General features: G+C 37.7%; 1 protein-coding gene across 2 annotated transcripts in view; it reads right to left on the minus strand.

Annotated features, from left to right (window-relative positions):
- Positions 1-18,044, minus strand: part of fhit (fragile histidine triad diadenosine triphosphatase) — a 423,559-nt gene that overhangs the window by 99,445 nt on the left and 306,070 nt on the right. For both annotated transcript variants that reach the window (XM_056236697.1, XM_056236698.1), the window contains exons 4-5: positions 11,960-12,105; positions 10,109-10,138 (exon numbers count right to left, since the gene is read on the minus strand). In XM_056236697.1, coding sequence (XP_056092672.1) covers positions 10,109-10,138; positions 11,960-12,105 — 176 coding nt within the window. The remainder of the gene's footprint in view (positions 1-10,108; positions 10,139-11,959; positions 12,106-18,044) is intronic.

Genomic DNA, 18,044 nt, shown 5'->3' on the forward strand with positions numbered 1-18,044 from the left:
TTCTGGAACATCATAATGGACCTATACTAAGAGAAGAGCAAATAAAGCTTCTAAACCTGAAACCCTCAGAACATGGATGTCCTCACTTATAAATGATGATTGAACAAGCTCTAAATCCATCACAAATGGCAAGCCGTTGTTCAGAAGAGTCCAAACACAACTCAGTTATGCTGGTAATGATGAATATGCTCAGGAGTTTTTAACTCTGAACCATCACGCAGTGGAGGCGAGATAAATAACCATCCAAAGCAAGACAAATGACTGAATTCCTAAGTCACTCCCCAGTTTTCTGCTAGATGGAGTACGGAAACCCAATTTCACCATATGAATACTTAGATCTGTCTTCTGTCTTCATATAGCCCCAGGCAGAGAGGTTAGTAAAATGTATTCTTTTCTATAGAGTGCTGCTCCTTTATTCAATCATAGATCCATTTTTTTGTCGTCCTTGTACTCCCGGCACCGAGCACCTGATTGCAATAACGTGAGTGATAAATGGGCCCAATGCTTTAGCATAGCAGATGTGCTATATGCAAGCGATAATCTGTTTTCATAAAAGAACTAGGCAGGGTTCTAATTTAGAGTAACTCCATGTTTGAAATTAGTTTATAAATCATGGAAAGTGCACTAGTCGGTTTAAGAACACTGAAAACATGTTTGCCAAACTGTGGGTTTCCGTCCCTTTCGTGCGACCACAGATATGCAGTGTGCTTTTGATAAGGACTGACTTTAGCTGTGTCCGAAATTACTACCGACTACCAATATAGTCGGTTATTGGGTGTCTGAATTTTAGCGAACAATTCTCAATAGCATGCAGTTCATTGTTTTATACCCATAATGCATTATGATTTATGGTGAATAACTGTTGTACAATTCGCTAAACACTATATCGCCTATAATCCAATCCCAAAAAAAAGAAAATGGGACAGTTTGCTGTTTCGTTTCCTTTATTCCTGCAGTGTTTATTTACACTTGAACTAGGCTACTCGTTCACTTTTAACAGTAATCGTGATATTGTGAAATATTATTACAATTTAAAAGAACTTTTGTTCTATTTTTAAACTTTAATTTATTCCTGTGATGCAAAGCTGAATTTATTTTCAGCATCATTACTCCAGTCTTCAGTGTCACATGATCCTTCATAAATCACTCTAATATGCTGATGTGCTGCTCAAGAAACATTTCTTCTTCTTATTATCAATATTCAAAACCGTTTTTGCTCCTTAATATTTTGGAAACTGTGATTTACTATTCAAATGTTTGGCATAAGTAACATTAAAATAATAATAATAATAATAAATAAATGCTACTTTTATTCAACAAATATGTATTAAATTAATAAAGAAAATTATATTTTACATAAGAATTATATTTCAAATGCTGTTCTTTTGAACTTTCTACTCATCAGAAAATCTGAAATCCATTTCTTTTTTACCACTTCTGTATTGACAATCTACACCATCTTATTGTGAGCACATACCGGCTGAAAAATAGCTTGAGCTATTAAATTGGCAAATAAAAATAAAGATTAAAAGAGTCTCCACGGGGACAACTTGCAGTCGTTTTTCGCCATTTTCCACATGCTCTACTTGGGGGCATTTTTCAAAGCACATCAAATCAGCATCTGTAAACTGTCCTGACTGTGAGACTTTGGGGCAATCAATAATTCATGGTGCTTATTTTATACATGATTTAGAAACTGGTCAGGCAAGATGGCAGCTGGCCTCTGCGCTGAATTAAAATCCTGACTATCTGTTTCGAATGAACCGCCTTTATCCCAGATCGACTGTTACAGGTAATCTTAACTAAGCAAGAGCTCTGGAAACGTGGCCAAACGGACGAACCTGAATCCCATTCTGTAATGCCGTCGTGGGCAGAAGTGGTGATTTAGAATCGGTCTTTGGCAGCGGGCTGGAACTCGAGCATTGCCATTAATCGAATGACAGCAATGCTGTTTTTCTCTGCTGGGGAGGATTGATGTTCCCAGCGTGCTGTGTGGGGCTAATGAGCATGAGGGAGATGAGACGTAGGGGAAAAAGCAACATTAACAACACCAACAAATAGACAGTACGACCAACAGCTTCCAAACCCATCCATTAAGCACTAGTGAATATTTATGGTGCTGCCCAACATTGTTTTTTTTTCTGTTTTTGCTCTTTTATTCACTTTTTCTGTGCGTTTATACAGGCTTTCTAAACCAATTGAATTCAGAATTGTATTGCAAAACTCCTATGGAAAATCCACTTTAAAAATGTATAACATAAAATAGCAACACTTTACAATAAGGTTCATTAGTTAAATGTATTAACTAACATGAACTAACAATGAGCAACACATTTGTTACTGTATTTGTTAATGTTTGTTAATGTTAGTTAATACAAATAAAGCAGTTCATTGTTTGTTCATGTTAGTTCACAGTGCATTAACTAATGTAAACAAGATTTTAATAAAGTATTGTTGAAATTAAAATAAACAAAGATTAATAAATGCTGTATAAGTGCAGTTCATTATAAGTTCACGCTAACTAATGTAGTTAACTAATGGACCTTATTGTAAAGTGTTACCAATAAAATAAAACACAATATAGTTCACTCTAATAGTCACTACCGATAACTGCATGCTCATTTGAACCTGTTAATTCCGAGGGAACGTTTACTGAGTCTCAAGGGTCTCAGTGTGTAGCTAATTCTATTTACACAAACCCGTCCTGATGAGTCATGTGACCTTGAGTAAACCAATATAATGACTTCAGTCATGCCAATTTGCCACAGATGAATGTGGGTGAGTGGGGAGATCTAGGAAATGTAATTAGCAGGTTGTTGCTGTTTCCTTTTCCTGTAATTTTTTTTTCCCCTGAAATAACTTATTCATAATTAGTTCCTTACAGAATGCACAGCAAAATCGACTAAGACGTGACATTCTAATTAAGATGATACTAACAATAAACTTGATTTTATATAGTGACATAAAAATCAGCTTCTCAAATTGCTGCATTCAAGATAAACAATGCATAAATGAAAAAGAAAAATGCAATAAAAACCCAAGCAATAAAATAAAAGAGCAAAAGTCAAAAAGAAAATGCTAATCTAAAATAATGTGTCTTTATTTGAGTTTTTAAAATACTATAAGTCTGAGCTTCCCTAAGGTCAGGAGGGAAAGAAATCCAAAGGATAGGAGCACAGGAAGAAAAATATCGGTCACATATCGATCTTAAGCGGGTTTGAGGTACAGCCTACAAATTAGATTGTGAAGGGTTAGGGTAAGTGGAGGCAGAGCGATCACAAAAGATACCCAAGTGGTGATAAAAAGATATGAAAGAGAAAAGGGCCTAATACTGAGCCCTGAGGAACACCAGTGAGTACGAACTGATCTCAGACCTCTGACCACCCACAGAAATGAACTGGCAATGGTCAGTAAAATAAGATTTAAACCAGTTTAAGGCTGTACCCGAAACACCAAAAAAACCTTCAATGCGGGTAAGTAAAATATATGACTTACAATCCAATTACAATTAATTGTAAATAATTATATGCATACTAGAGGTCTTCACGGGTCCACTTGGATCCGAAAACCCGAGGTCCGACCCGAGACCCGAGCGGGTTCGGGTCCAAAACTCCGACGAGTGTCTCGGACACGGGTCGGGTTCGGTATTAGTGGCCTCGGGTCTCGGGTAATTTAAAATAAACATGCCTTTTCCAAATGGACCCGAGAAGATCCGAATTCTTTTAAACTATGTTGGGCATTTAAGAAAATTGCAGTATTTAAAACTCTATGACACCGTTCTCTCACTTTTTCTAAGTGAGAGAGCGAATCCGCGCTTCTACGTGCAAATGGGCTATAAGCATAAAGCACGGTTGACTCCGCATTTATTTACTCAGTTGCTCGCTCCACATAAACCAACCCCTCCCTTTGCCAAGAAGAACTAGTGCGCCATCATGTGGATGGATGTTTGACTAAATGCAAGTATTTGAATTGTCGTTAAGCCAGGCCTGTCAATCAATTTTAAAAATACGCGACACTGTCAGAAAAGCATGGAGGGAAAACGAATGGTGGTTCTAATCATCGTATGGTCCGGTAAATAACATTATGCCAAATTTTATAGGACGTAATGGGTTACAGTGATGTGTGATTGACATTTTAGCACTTCAGCGCGCTTACACTTGCGCGTCTATGTTAAGTGCATTTTTGAGAAACGCAGGGCTGCAGGCTGTGCACAATGCAAATGCCGTTTACGTTCGGGTCCAGTCGGGTTCTAAAGGAAATGGCGTCAGGTCGGGTCGGACTCGGGTCTAATTTTTTCGGGTCTGTCTCGGGTCGGGTTTTTCTTTAAAAAAATTATTTATGCACGTCGGGTTCGGGTAAGTAGTGATTCGGGTCGATTCGGGTCGGGTACAGTTTTTAGGACCCGAGAAGACCTCTAATGCATACACTCGGTTGAGTAAGAATTTTAAATTAAGTTTATTTTTCTTCACACAATATAGTGAATAGATTGTATGGTAACACTTTACAATAAGGTTAACAATAGTTAATGCATCAAGTAATATCTTTGTTAATGTCCATTGCTAATGTTCATTGTTAGTTCATTTTAGCCCAGGTCCATTAAATAACATTAACAGAAACAACTTTTGATGTTAATAATGTATATCAGTAAATGAAAATAACATTAACTAAGAATAATAAATGCTTAAATATTAAATGCATGAAAGTTTAAATAAACTAACAACTAAGAATAATAAATGCTTAAATATTAAATGCATGAAAGTTTAAATAAACTAACAATTAAAAAGTGTTTTTAATTGTTAGTTTATATGGAACCTTATTATAAAGCGTTACCAATTTTATTACATTTTTGCTTAAAAAAAAATAGGTATTATTATCCAAGAGTCATAATAAGCCACATTCACTGTGTGAGAACTATCAGTTCAGACACTGAATACATCTTTTGGAGGACTTAAATTACAATTGTAAAAAAATAGTTTGCTACAGTCATTTTAATAGGAATCCACACAATTTCGTGTGAGGGCAAGATACTTCCCACACAGACTTCGCATCAGGTTCAGTAGGCCATGCAATTACGCCGCGTTGATCAACAAAAGATTTGAAAGTCTTGTGTGAGATGTGCGTCATACATCGCTACACTACTGACAACAGACAATGGACCTTTATGAGGCTACGATTAAGGCTACAATCGTTTGCTAGGACTCACAAGCAGTGTGATCCCCCCTCCCAAAGTTCAAAAGAAATCCACACCAGTCGGCATCTGAAGAGGCTTTTCTGGGGGTCAGTTGCAAATCTGTCCTCATGTAAATAAAATCTTTAACTTTCAGTCTGTAATGAAAGCAGATTATAGAGGCTGTGATAATAGCCTTCAGTCACATTCTCGTTCCACAAAACTTGACCTCTCATCACTGAGCTCTCAGACATAACAAATACTGATGAATATCAGCGTAAACACAAGGCTGCGCTTTTAAATGGATGCCTATCAGGGAAACGCTATGATATTGACTTAAATGGGCTTGTTAAGTAGGCGAAATTCTAACAGCTCTTTCATTTTCTGAAGAGCTGGCGCTGCGACTGAGGAAAACATGCCACTTATTTATTTTAAGACCTCTTCAAACCTCTATAATAACACTCAAATGAAAAGCCATTTTTAGTTGTGATTAAAGTGACTTTACATATTAAAAAAAAAAAGAATAATAAATTTAAAGAGGTGTTTATAACAGTGGAGAGACTCTGATGTTTCCTTCTTTGATTGTCATTTTTAAGCTAATTAATTGACTACAAGTATATGTTCCACTGTCCAAAGCAGAATGGGTTGCTCATGTTCCAGAATCCAACGATATGCATTGGAATTCTGTCAGGAGGGATTGGAATTCAGACCGATCCCACCGCAATTAACATAATTAACACTACTGCCATTTTAATACAGCTCCACACCTCAGGCCACATGCAAGCTGCTCTCATGGAAGCTGCTATACATGCATAATTAATACGCCTTACCACATGCAATTAAATATGACTTCACACATGAAAGAAAATGTAACTGATGTATTCAATTAGATAATATGCGCAAAGTAGTACAGCAAATGTGGAAAGGCCACAAAAATCACTCAAAATCACTGCCTCTGCTGCTAGGGGTGTGCGGGGATAGATAAAGGTTATTGTCATTTGTTTTGTTCTTAATAAACATCCCTGGTCTTATTATATATGATTCATCAGTGCGTATTATTAATTAAAAAAATCTGTCTTTGTAATATCGTTGATCATCAAAGTGTAATCACTATCCTTTTCAGCCCTACAAAAGAAATGTCCCATCCTACATTTTGAAAAGTTGAATACTGTACTCAGAAAAAATGTCAGATTATGGAAGGACATGAGTTGAAAAGGCCATGTCATATTGACTTGATTTATTGCAACTTTATATTGAACGTAAAAGTCAATTTGAGGTTGGAATTTATGTATGTAATATAAAACGTAAAATATTAGAGACAGGTTAAGTTGAGAAAGTAGTAAGTAGAATGTTTATATTTATTATATTTGTAGCGCATTATAATATATTAAATTATTATAATAATAATTATATTCTATTTTTACGTCTAACATCAAATCTGGGTCCTGGAGTAAAACCAGCTGAGAACTAAAAAACCTTTAAAGTTTGTTTCAGTGTTTTTCTGTTAAATGTTTACAACAGGGTTATTGTTATATAAAACACTAAAACCCTAAAATAAATCATTACTTAAAGCAAAAGAAACAACTGCATTTCAGCTAGTTGCATCACATTTTCTGATGTAGTAAACTTGCTCAATAACTCACCCGGTAAAGCATTGCACATGCGATGCGGAGAGCACAGGTTTCGTGAAGCACGAGTCACTATAAAAGAGATCTTGCAGAAGAAAGCTAAAACGGCATTGATGCTTCAGCACATCTGCTTTCCTTAACACTATCTGGTAGTTTTAGGGTTTAGTGTAGGCAGTGCGTTATTTTCAGGTCAGAATGCCGTGATCATTTTCCAAAAATGTTGCCAAAGTCAATTTTTTTTTTCTCCAATGAGCCTTGGTTGCAATAAACACACAACGCAATTACTACAACTTAAAAAAATATATATACAGTATACTATATATATATATATATAAAGCAGTGGTGGGCCGTCAGGGCCAGCAAGGCCTTCTCTGCTGGCCTAAACACTATCAGAATCACTGACTTGCACTTTAATATATTTTTTCCATGAATGAGTATTAAATTATTCCCAATAGTTCATTCTCTTAATTTTATAGCTTTTCTCTTGGTTGCGCTGCTTCCAGTATAGTGTATGTTTATTTTAGCACTTTTATCCAATCATATTTCAGCCATCATGCGTTGCCAGGGTCAAAGAAATCTGCCTTCAGGCCTTCAGAATCGACAGTGCGGGCGCCTGTAGCTTACAATGAATGGCAATGAAACCGTTGCTTTAACCAATCAGATAAGCAGTCAGATTTAATCAGCCAATCAGATTTCGATTTGACTGCAGCGGGGCCATCTAGCAGGCACACAATAACGTCAGCATTTTCACGTTCTTTGATTGGATGCTCAGAGCGCGTACTATTACTGGTAGTCAGTAGGCTATCCGCATCTGTAGCGAACTGCAAACTAAAATATATCCCTGTAGATTTAATAGTTTTTCAACCCACAAATTAATGTTTCTTTCCCTCCTCGACCCCCAGCAGGTTCAAACCTACCGGAAAAAATCCCTTATTCAGCCTGAGCTTAACGCAAAGTCACGGAACACTGCTCGATCTGTCCGGGTAAAAACTGACTAATGTAAGTTATGCCACGAATGATTTTGAAGGCAAAAGTCCCGCTGATCTCATTGCTTTCGTTCAAAACTCTGTGTGAGAGCATGGGACAGCTGTAACGTTACACATCGGCAGGTTATGCGGTGACTGTGTCCACTGCTTCTGTCGAGCAGACACTCTCTAAAGCGAATTAAAACTTGTGCTAGAAATATGACGAGACTCGACTTTCAGCATTAGACTCGTCATTGTTGGAACTGAAACGCACAGATAACCTGTACAACAGAGTAATTTAAGTCTTCTTGAGGAAAGAAATAAGGATGGATTTTGTGTAAAAAACAATCAGTAGTTTTGGTGAGTATAATGCTTTTTTCCCCGTGGTGAATATGATTTTATTCTTAATTTTTCTTTTAAATGTATGATCGAAACGTAATTTTTTTCAAACATCCATACTATTGTAACCATTGAACGACAAGATAAGGGAGGCTCCGTTTCTGAACTTATAATCGGAACGCAAGAACAACTGTACACAAACGCACCAGCCGAACTCACGCGCTCGTTTCTTTTTACCGGCCTTTTCCAAACTCACCGCATTAACCCAATAACTGCCGGTGCAAAATAAAAACAACAATTATAGAGAGTCTTTTGCGCTGCTACACTATTAAAAGTTATTAATTCAGGTAGGACAGAAGGCCTAGGTGTGAAATGCACGGCCCGCCACTGATATAAATATACAGTATATATACACTCACCTAAAGGATTATTAGGAACACCTGTTCAATTTCTCATTAATGCAATTATCTAATCAACCAATCACATGGCAGTTGCTTCAATGCATTTAGGGGTGTGGTCCTGGTCAAGACAATCTCCTGAACTCCAAACTGAATGTCAGAATGGGAAAGAAAGGTGATTTAAGCAATTTTGAGCGTGGCATGGTTGTTGGTGCCAGACGGGCCGGTCTGAGTATTTCACAATCTGCTCAGTTACTGGGATTTTCACGCACAACCATTTCTAGGGTTTACAGAGAATGGTGTGAAAAGGGAAAAACATCCAGTATGCGGCAGTCCTGTGGGCGAAAATGCCTTGTTGATGCTAGAGGTCAGAGGAGAATGGGCCGACTGATTCAAGCTGATAGAAGAGCAACTTTGACTGAAATAACCACTCGTTACAACCGAGGTATGCAGCAAAGCATTTGTGAAGCCACAACACGCACAACCTTGAGGCGGATGGGCTACAACAGCAGAAGACCCCACCGGGTACCACTCATCTCCACTACAAATAGGAAAAAGAGGTGACAATTTGCAAGAGCTCACCGAAATTGGACAGTTGAAGACTGGAAAAATGTTGCCTGGTCTGATGAGTCTCGATTTCTGTTGAGACATTCAGATGGTAGAGTCAGAATTTGGCGTAAACAGAATGAGAACATGGATCCATCATGCCTTGTTACCACTGTGCAGGCTGGTGGTGGTGGTGTAATGGTGTGGGGGATGTTTTCTTGGCACACTTTAGGCCCCTTAGTGCCAATTGGGCATCGTTTAAATGCCACGGCCTACCTGAGCATTGTTTCTGACCATGTCCATCCCTTTATGGCCACCATGTACCCATCCTCTGATGGCTACTTCCAGCAGGATAATGCACCATGTCACAAAGCTCGAATCATTTCAAATTGGTTTCTTGAACATGACAATGAGTTCACTGTACTAAAATGGCCCCCACAGTCACCAGATCTCAACCCAATAGAGCATCTTTGGGATGTGGTGGAACGGGAGCTTGCAAGATGCTATCCTATCAATATGGGCCAACATTTCTAAAGAATGCTTTCAGCACCTTGTTGAATCAATGCCACGTAGAATTAAGGCAGTTCTGAAGGCGAAAGGGGTCAAACACAGTATTAGTATGGTGTTCCTAATAATCCTTTAGGTGAGTGTATATACAATAACAAAAACTAATACTACAATAATTATACTAAAATAAAACTGTATCCCAAATAAATGTTACAATAAATGCAAATCATTTAGACACATTTCTTAGGAATAGCCAGAAAGAGCAAAGAGCGAGGACATCCAGATGAGATCCGCTCACGTGACCAGAGGCCGCTGGCACAGCTTTGGGCAAAGTCAGAGAAACCAAGAGCTTTCCGAATGTGCAGTCGGCCGTCTCAAAGCAAGTCAGTGTCACTATGCCCACAAGATATGGACAAAGCTTTTTAAGCCAGACACATGCATAATTGACATGCTCAAAGGGTTTAGGATTGTAAATGAAATACAATTATTATTTAATACAAGATAAGTGTCACAGAAGCCTCATGATAAATTTAGAGGGAGCGCTTATTAAGACCCTACCTTCACCGTCTGTCCTGCCTCAGGTCCGTCCTATTGGGAACAGAAGAAGATAATTAGTTGGGAATTCAGGAATACCTCTGTCAATAATTCAACAGCATTTTAATTTCAAATGAATCGCTGCACTTTCACGTGGCCGTGTGAATGTCAAAGTGCCTCATTCCTTATTTTTTCCTTTCTTTTTTTTATCTCTTTGGGTCTGTTAATGCTTTTGAGCAAAGAGAAACTTAAAATATGTTTTAAATAATTTAGTTTGAATAATAATTAAATAATTATTTCATTATAAATGTATACTGTAGAATTAAATTTAAGTCACCTTTATTTCTATAGTGCTTTTTATAGCACAGATTGTTTCAAAGCAGCTTTACAGTGATAACAGGAAAATAATGCAACAAATGTTTTTCAGATGTACAGCAGATATAGAAGGAAATAGTGTCATTGTCCAGCTTAAGTAAGTCCAGTGTTGATTAATTTCTGTTGTAAACATTTTGCATTATATGAAATGCAAGTGAAAATTTCACCTTTTAAACATTTTCCACATGGCAAAAAATGTGATATCCCCCATTGCTTTTATTTATTTTTTTGTAAAAAGTTTAGATATTTGTTTAGTGTTTGCTCACTTTTCATTTTCACGTGAAAATTAAACACCTCAGTTGCATCACCTTTTTGGAGAAAGAGATGTAACTAGAACAGCATTTTACTATTTTATGAAAGCAAGGATATCTAATTTCATATCAACTCCCGCAGCAAAGGACATTGATTATTCTCTTTTGTCTGATAATCGAAATGCTTTTCTTTTGTTGGTGTGTGTCTTGAAATAGGAAACAGTTTGGGATTAGCATTCAAAATCAGTTAAAAAGTCACACAGTGAGAAGGAAACAAGTAGCATTTTTTTTGTTTGTTTTTTAAATTCGTAAGTCATAATTATATCAGATTTTTTTGGAAGAGCTATAAGAATAGGCGACCCCAAAAGTGATATTTTTAGGCAACACATAAACATGTATAATGCGACTGCATTATGCATGAAACCACATGTTGAATTCGGGTCCTGGAGGGCCACTGTCCTGCAGGAGTAGCTCAAATCAATTTTTTTAATGCCCTTCCCTCGCTATCTTCCGTCTCATTCACTCGGATGTACGTCATTGCTTACATTGCATGAGTGCCCGTATGCCGGACCATAGTGCCCGATGCGATGTGTTTAAATGGATCTCTCTAAGCCCTTGATAACGTGGAATCCGATTTAGAGCTGATTTATTATTTATAGTTATGTTAATAGTTTAAGGATACTCAAGTTTGTTCTGTGTTTATCTTGAAATATTACTAACAATATACAAGTTATTCTTATGTTAACTTTATAATAAAAATAAAAAAAACAGTAAAGACTTCACAGCAAGCATGTGTGCCATGACCTGAAGGTGGACTTTTAAGAATTATACTAAAATGCCTTTTACTAATAGATCACAGAAGGCTTGTAGTAGATTTTGTAGGACACTTTTTTTTTAGCAAAGTTTTGTTGATGTTAGAGGTCTTAGAAATGTGCATATCAAATATGATACAGCAGGGCTTATAGGGTTAAGGAAAATTAAGAAAAAACAAAATTTAGGTTGTCAAATGTTAGTGGAACATGTTCAATGTGATTCTCTACACCTGTGGTTACTTTGCTAGAACACCTGTGTGAAATTGAGGAGAACTGACATCAAAAATCACATTGTAAATGTCTCAGAAAAGTGAAGGTTGTTTGCAGGTGCCATTTAGTTTGATATTTTGCATCTGATGCAATTATATATTTACATTTTGAAAGACTAAATGCTAAATGTAGCACAATGGACTTGTATTAGCCGAATTCCTTCATACCTGCATGGCGATGGTTAGAGAGGACGCCTGGAAGTGTTTCTCGATTCCATCGGCTACTCTCTGTGTGGTCAGGAATAGATCCGCCACCTCTTCAGGACGAAGATCCCGAAACCGCTCAACGACGCGAAGAGGACACACTAGAACATCTGTAAGAGGAGCTTGTCAAGGGAAAAACATCTGAATCGAGAAAAATACACATTATCGACATCAACTCCCGAAAATATGAGAATAACTTAAAGGATTAGTTCACTTTAAAAAAAACTTTTGCTGATAATTTACTCACCCCCATGTCATCCAAGATGTCCATGTCTTTCTTTCTTCAGTCGAAAAGAAATTAAGATTTTTGATGAAAACATTGCAGGATTTTTCTCCATATAATGGACTTCAATGGTAGCCAAACGGTTCAAGGTCCAAAAGACAGTTTCAGTGCAAACTGCAAACTGTTCAAATGGTTTTAAATGACACCAGACGATGAATAATGGTCTTATCAAGCGAAACGATCGCTCATTAAAAAAAATAAATAACAACGTTTAAGTTTTAGAAGCTCACATGCTCGCCTTGCTCTGTTCTGTGTAACTCTCCTGTTCGAACTCGTTCATCAAAATGAACAAATCTTTTTCCGAGTCAATTCGTTCATTTCGGTCGTTAAATGAATCAAATGACTCGAAAAAAGATTTGTTCATTTTGATGAACGAGTTCGAACAGGAGAGTCACACAGAACAGAGCAAGGCGAGCATGTGAGCTTCTAAAACTTAAACATTGTTATATTTTTTTTTAAATGAGCGATCGTTTCGCTTGATAAGACCATTATTCATCGTCTGGAATCGTTTAAAGCCATTTGAACAGTTTGCAGTTTGCACTGAAACTGTCTTTTGGACCTTGAACCGTTTGGTGCCCAGTAAAGTGCATTATATGGAGAAAAATCCTGGAATGTTTTCATCAAAAACCTTAATTTCTTTTCGACTGAAGAAAGAAAGACATGGACAACTTGGATGACATGGGGGTGAGTAAATTATCAGCAAAAGTTTTTTTAAAAGTGAACTAATCCTTTAAATGAAAATTCTGGGCTACATTCAATTCAAGTTCTATAGAAAAAAAACTGTGACATGAGCTTCACTTTTTTGATTCAATCTTTCTTTTAATCCTGCAGAATGTGTCGCCCAATTGACTTCCCTTTAGAATGCATTACTTTAAATATGTCTTTTATTTGTTAAAAGAATATTTTTTAGTTTGATACAAGTTAAACTCAATCAAAAACACTTGTGGCATAATGTTGATAACCACAAAAAGGTGTTTATACGCGTGCGTCCCTTCTTTTCTTTAAAAAAGCAAAAATCTGGTAATCCATAAACACTAACATACTCACGGTTTCAAAAGTATAGCCACAAGATATAAGCAACATGCGTGTTAACATGATTTTATTGGTTTCGACTTCTCTATATGAAGTTATATCCAATTTTGGCCCTTTGTTGCCTGTGTAATGCCTAAAACCATAAATTGGCTGTAAAAATTAAAAGGAGAAATTTGATCAAATAATACACAGAAAAGAAAAGCATTTTTTTTTGTGCGTCACATTTCAGCTTTTAAAATGGCCTCATTTCCTTACATTTTGGTTTATATTTTTTTTCTTTGTGGTAATTAACATTATGCCACAAATGCTGTTGATTGAACCCGGAATATTCCGTTAAGTTGTATTTACAGTAACGCAAAACATTCCTTTTAGCTTTTGTAACAGACTCACCTTTAACTGACAGGGTGTTTTCTAATACAATGAAAAGGTATTGCAGAATTCGAAAAGAACAAATCTCTTAACGCGCAAGAAATGAAGACAAACATTACAGAGTGGCCAGTATCACCTAACTTAATCCAGACGGGTGAAAAACTCTATAATAACTAGGAAGACAAAACCAGGCTGAACATGAAGAAAGTGATTTTTTCTGTCCCTGCCCTGAATACTAATAAAGTGAGATCTACAGAACACACACACACACACTGATGTAAACCCCACACACGCAAACCCTTCTTCTACACAAGCAGAATAGAGCAGACCCTCCGTGCCAGACAAATTATTGGAATATCAATGGTTCTGATGTTGGAGAGATAGGCCCAATTTGAATTGGAAATGGATGAATGATTCTGATAGGCATCAACACTCAAAAGAGAAAGCTCAGAAAGAGGAGTCCTCTTTCACACACCCTATTTGACTCTAAACAGCTTTTATTAAAGAAGATTCATAACGTCTCATATCATACGTCTAATTTTTTTATTGTTATTTTATTCCTCCCAAACGCTCCGTTTCTATTCTTCCTGTCCTTCAACCTTTATAACAAATCAAAACATTTCACAGCAAATCAAATGCATCACTGATGTGTAATAACCTCACAATCAAAGAATAAGACTTTTGAATATTGCTAATACAAAGAATCTGCCCTTGAAACTCTTAGCCAATCAGATTAAAGGACCAAAACGAACTGTTTTATAACGTTACATTAACACCAATAAAACCATTGTTTGCATTTCACTACCATCACACTACCAATAAATGTAAATAAGTTAGTAGCATTAATTTTAGTTAGGAGCTTCCTAGTTTATTTTTGCTTAAAATTGGCATGAAATGAAAATTCATAAACAAAAAAAAACATTTTTTTTTAAAATGCATAGTTTTGATCCCATTTTGAACAGTTCACCCATGTAAATTAATCAAAGTGTCATAACTCGACCTTAAGGTGAAACGACAGACTCTGGTGACTTTTCCCATCATTTTTTCAAACTTTTTGTAAAAATCGACTGCAAGCTCACATTTGCATCTTTCTCCATCCAATCAACAACCCAAGGACAGACCCAAGTCCCCGCTCTACATTTTTCCATAATCCGTTTCACTTAAATACGCCACGGAAGAAAAGATCTGTCGCTACCTTAGTTATATTGCGAATTTTATAATGCATACATGGCACACAGATTAAAAAAGAAGTTAATTTTCAATTATTTTGAACTTTTATTAATACTTTTTGGTGTTGAATAAAAAGTACATTTTATAATACAGCACTTCGCATCGTTTCATGCAACTCGATCGTCAACTTGAATGGATTTTTTCCAGACTTCTCTCTGGTGACGAACTTCTCCAGTCATTCAGTCTGTTAAACTCCGCCCCTTTCTTACAGTCGACTGCAAGCTCACATTCAGATCTGCCTCCATCCAATCAACAACCGATGGATCGAATCCAGTCCCCGCCTTACATTTAAAGGTGAACTAAGTAACTTTTTTACCTTAACCGAACAGCTTTGGAGTCATTGTAATGTTTATATTACTGATTTCGTGTTGAATGGTGGTCGTCTCGCACCCCCCTGGTGCCTGTGAGCCGCAAAACCACCCTTGCAACTTTGGTCCGGCGAGCCGCCGGCCTCAGTGTTAGGAAGTATCGTGTGATATCAGGTCTCGCGAGGTAACGAATTGCTTTACGGCAAAAAACAGATCTGATAAAATTCTGATAAAATGAGCATCAAACAGAAATAACGCGGCGCCGTATACATGTGGTGTTGGGCGCGCGCAGCTCTTAAAGGGGCCATACCTTATTTCCACTCGTTACAGCGTCCATCCTACTGAACAGGTACCGGTGTACAGGGGGAGGGGATCCGGCCGTGAGTGCGAGCCATCTCTGCGTGAGTGCTATTCACGACAGTACAAGTGCTCCACAGCGACTCTAGGGGTCGCTGTTTGACAAAAATGGAATTCCTACTTAGTGCTGCTTTAACTTGCATGTATGTCACTATACGTAAGAATATATCTGTCGCTACTTCCATTTCATTGTGACTTTAAGCTTTTGTGAATTCCTGAGAGCTCAAAATCTGTAAAATCAGAGATGTCATTAAACAAGTCATTGTTGGTCATTGGTCACTGTTCAAATAAATCAGAAACTCTTGAAGCAGAGCATGGGAAAGTAAGCAAACTCAATATTGCAGGAAAACAAGGGGTTACGCGTGGGACCCACGCTCGAAGTAGACTTCCAAAGGCTAGAAATCATTTCTTCTCTCTCTCTCTCTCTCTCTCTCTCTCTCTCTCTCTCTCTCTCTCTCTCTCTCTCTCTCTCTCTCTCTCTCTCTCTCTCTCTCTCTCTCTCTCTCTCTCTCTCTCTCTCATGAGATCAATAGTCATTTAGCTTTCCACAAACAGTCAGACATTTGTACAATCCCAATTTTATAAACTCTGCAAGACATTGAAATTCATGTTCAAATTTAAAGGAAAACAATTTAAACATGCTGATGTGAATACTGCAGTAAACGGACTTCTTTAAACACATTTTTCCATACATTCATATATCAGTGTGGTGTCAGTTATATAACCATAATATCTAAAAACAAAACTTGAATACATTATTACAATGTAAATTCATCCTTACAGCCAGACAGAAATAGATCATACAGTCTCTTGCTGTTTGAAGGGCTATGAGTACATTAGGCCACTATAGCAGTGTGGACACATCAGTACTGAATTCATCCCGGGAGTCTCCGCAAGAGGCACAAGAGATACGGTTTGGCTTTCATATCCATGCTTGCTGGAATGTAATCAGATACTGCATTAACTGGTGTATTTCTTCAAAACATGGTTTTCCACGCACGCGTCACTGGGGATGGGGGAAAAATTGCTTTCATCTCTTTCTCTTTGCACATTTACAGTCCTTTTCTGATGCCTCTTTCAAACATCTGCCCTTGAACCTTATTATTCTACTGAAACATTGACGGATCTACAAAAGAACTGCAGCTCTGCTAACCCCGGTCGACGTGCGCTGGGCAAACTGAGCAGCTGCTGGGTAATGTGATTGGACAATAACCACATAAAGAGGAAGGCATGTAAATAAATAAGGTAGAAAAACGGAGATGCCATTAGAAGCGCCAATGGATTGCAAATCCCCAATTAGCTCTTGGAATCACATTTGGGAGCTATACAGTTAGCTGAAAATTAAAATGGCAGAAGCCATGGCAGGCAACAGGGCGAAATTTAATGCAACAATTAGCGCTTAGCACAGGGAACGTGACCTCTCTGATGGAGTAGGACTGTGAGCTCAGGATCCAGTTATGTGTGGTGAAGAGTGGGTCAGAAAGTCAATACAGTGCTAAATGTGACCAAGATGAAACACATGAAGTCTCCACTTCATAATTTCAGAGCAGTGTGACCCGTCGATTAACATAGGGACTCTGCGGCCTTGCACTTTGCATGCGGTGTTTTTCTCTCATTGACTGCAAAGTGTGTCAAATTTTAGTTTGCTTGTGCGATCGCCGTTTTCCCCTGAAAATAAAGATAAAGCTTAAAAATAAAAGGTGCGAAGAGGTAGAGAGATTCTCTCTCTCTCTCTCTCTCTCTTGCTTTCTATTTTCCCTCCAGCTCAAGTTGACGTTTAATAGGACTATTTTGGACGCACAAAAAAAGCCGGACACGAACTGAGCGATACAGACAGTCTTTTAGCCTGTGATGAACTCAGCGGGGGGAAAATGAATCAAACTGCCTTCATATGCTTCACACCCTAACTGCAAGTCTGTCAGAACAAAGAGATCTCACACACAGCTACTAATCCAGCCTGTCTGCCTTATTACAGGCCGCCTAAACCGGCCAAAACATGCCAGCCGCCCGCTAGAGTGACAGAACTGCTGGCAAAGGGCTTTTTTTTTTAGCAAAACATCTTTTTCAGCATTTCAAAGATGCCAAGAAAAAAAAAAAAGTGACGGCGAGATAGAACAGAATGTCACTCTGGTATTATATACAACCATCCAAACCGGCTCTTCAATATGCCAATTGAACCCCTCATCATTCTGTGTTGTCCTCATTGCAAAAACAGTCATTGCAGACAAATGGCTTTTTAATTGCAGTACGAATCCCTGCAATCACAAGATGCTAACTTTTATGACATCAATCATCTAAACGTTTTAATATAAGCTCTGACTAATTCAAAAGCCTGGCGCGGTCATTATATTTTATGTGCCGTTCGCATCATATAGATGTGTTTACCCTCTGCACAGATGCAAACACAAGCACACAAACAGCAATTAAACCTATAAAATAGGAACCAGGGCAGTTAAACAGCATGCCAGGC

This window comes from Rhinichthys klamathensis, unplaced genomic scaffold (genome assembly GCF_029890125.1).
Source record: "Rhinichthys klamathensis goyatoka isolate OS25496 unplaced genomic scaffold, OSU_Roscu_1.1 h1tg000461l_1, whole genome shotgun sequence".
In the NCBI taxonomy this organism is placed as follows: domain Eukaryota; kingdom Metazoa; phylum Chordata; class Actinopteri; order Cypriniformes; family Leuciscidae; genus Rhinichthys; species Rhinichthys klamathensis.